This window comes from Chinchilla lanigera, unplaced genomic scaffold (assembly GCF_000276665.1).
Source record: "Chinchilla lanigera isolate Chin_1 unplaced genomic scaffold, ChiLan1.0 scaffold00012, whole genome shotgun sequence".
Taxonomy (NCBI): Eukaryota; Metazoa; Chordata; class Mammalia; order Rodentia; family Chinchillidae; genus Chinchilla; species Chinchilla lanigera.
In genome coordinates this window covers 27,638,250-27,639,195 of record NW_004955413.1, presented here as the reverse complement: position 1 = coordinate 27,639,195, position 946 = coordinate 27,638,250, and the positions used below count along the sequence as shown (strand labels likewise).

At 60.6% G+C, this 946-nt stretch overlaps 2 protein-coding genes across 2 annotated transcripts in view; both read left to right on the top strand.

Moving 5' to 3' along the window:
* The window catches only part of LOC102007982 (cytochrome P450 2D17-like), a 134,027-nt gene that overhangs the window by 16,441 nt on the left and 116,640 nt on the right, over positions 1–946 (top strand). The window lies entirely within an intron of this gene.
* The window catches only part of LOC102013405 (cytochrome P450 2D17-like), a gene marked incomplete at its 5' end in the record, with an annotated part of 18,178 nt that continues 17,232 nt past the window's right edge, over positions 1–946 (top strand). The window contains 3 exon segments of the mRNA XM_013511462.1: positions 1–31; positions 411–587; positions 752–893. Coding sequence (XP_013366916.1) covers positions 1–31; positions 411–587; positions 752–893 — 350 coding nt within the window.

Sequence of the window (946 nt, the reverse complement as noted above, 5' to 3'; positions counted from 1 at the left end):
TCTGAAGGAGGACTCTGGCTTGGTGCCTCAGGTGCGGAGCTCAGGGGAATCTGGGAAAGGTGTCGATTTGCATGCAGGGAGATGGGGACAGGGCACCCGGGAGAAGACACTGCTAGAGCAAAGGCTGGAGGTGGCCAATTTCAGTCAGCAGTCATGGAGCGGTGGCCCAGGGTGAGTACTCCAGAGACGAGACCCTGTACCTCCTGTGCGTGTTGGGAGTGACCCATGCTCGTGAGATTTCCCCATACCGTGATCCTTCTAGCAGCCCAGGCCAGGAGAGACTGTGGAGGAGACAGGTCACCGGGGCCACAGGCAGCCCCTGCAGCCTCCCTCGGGAGCCCAGGACTTGAAGCTGGTTCAGCTAAGTGCTGAGCACAGGAAGGACCCAGACGCTTCTGTGATTGTCACAGGTGCTGAACGCAGTCCCCTTCCTCCTGCGCATCCCTGGGGTGGCTGAGAAGGCCTTGCCTGCACTGAAAGCCTTCTTGGCCCTGCTGGATGAGCTGTTGACAGAGCACGGGACGAGCCGGGACCCAACCCAGCCACCCCGAGACCTGACTGACGCCTTCCTGGCTGAGGTGGAGAAGGTGAGGCAATGGGTCTGTGTTCTGGGAATCTAGCAGGATGAGGACAGGCGAGGAGGGGCAGCAGTATCTCAAGGGACCCAGCACCTGGATGGGTGGATGTAGGATGGGTACATGCGCGGCTTCCTTGGTGCTCCCCCTGAGCCCACCCTCTCTGCCTGGCCCAGGCCGAGGGGAACCCGGAGAGCAGCTTCAATGATGAGAACCTGCGCATGGTTGTGCTTGACCTGTTCACAGCAGGGATGGTGACCACCTTGACCACCATGGCCTGGGCCCTGCTGCTCATGATCCTGCACCCGGATGTGCAGCGTGAGTTCAGCTTGGCCTACACGGGAGAATGAGGGAGGGATATTAGTGGCAGA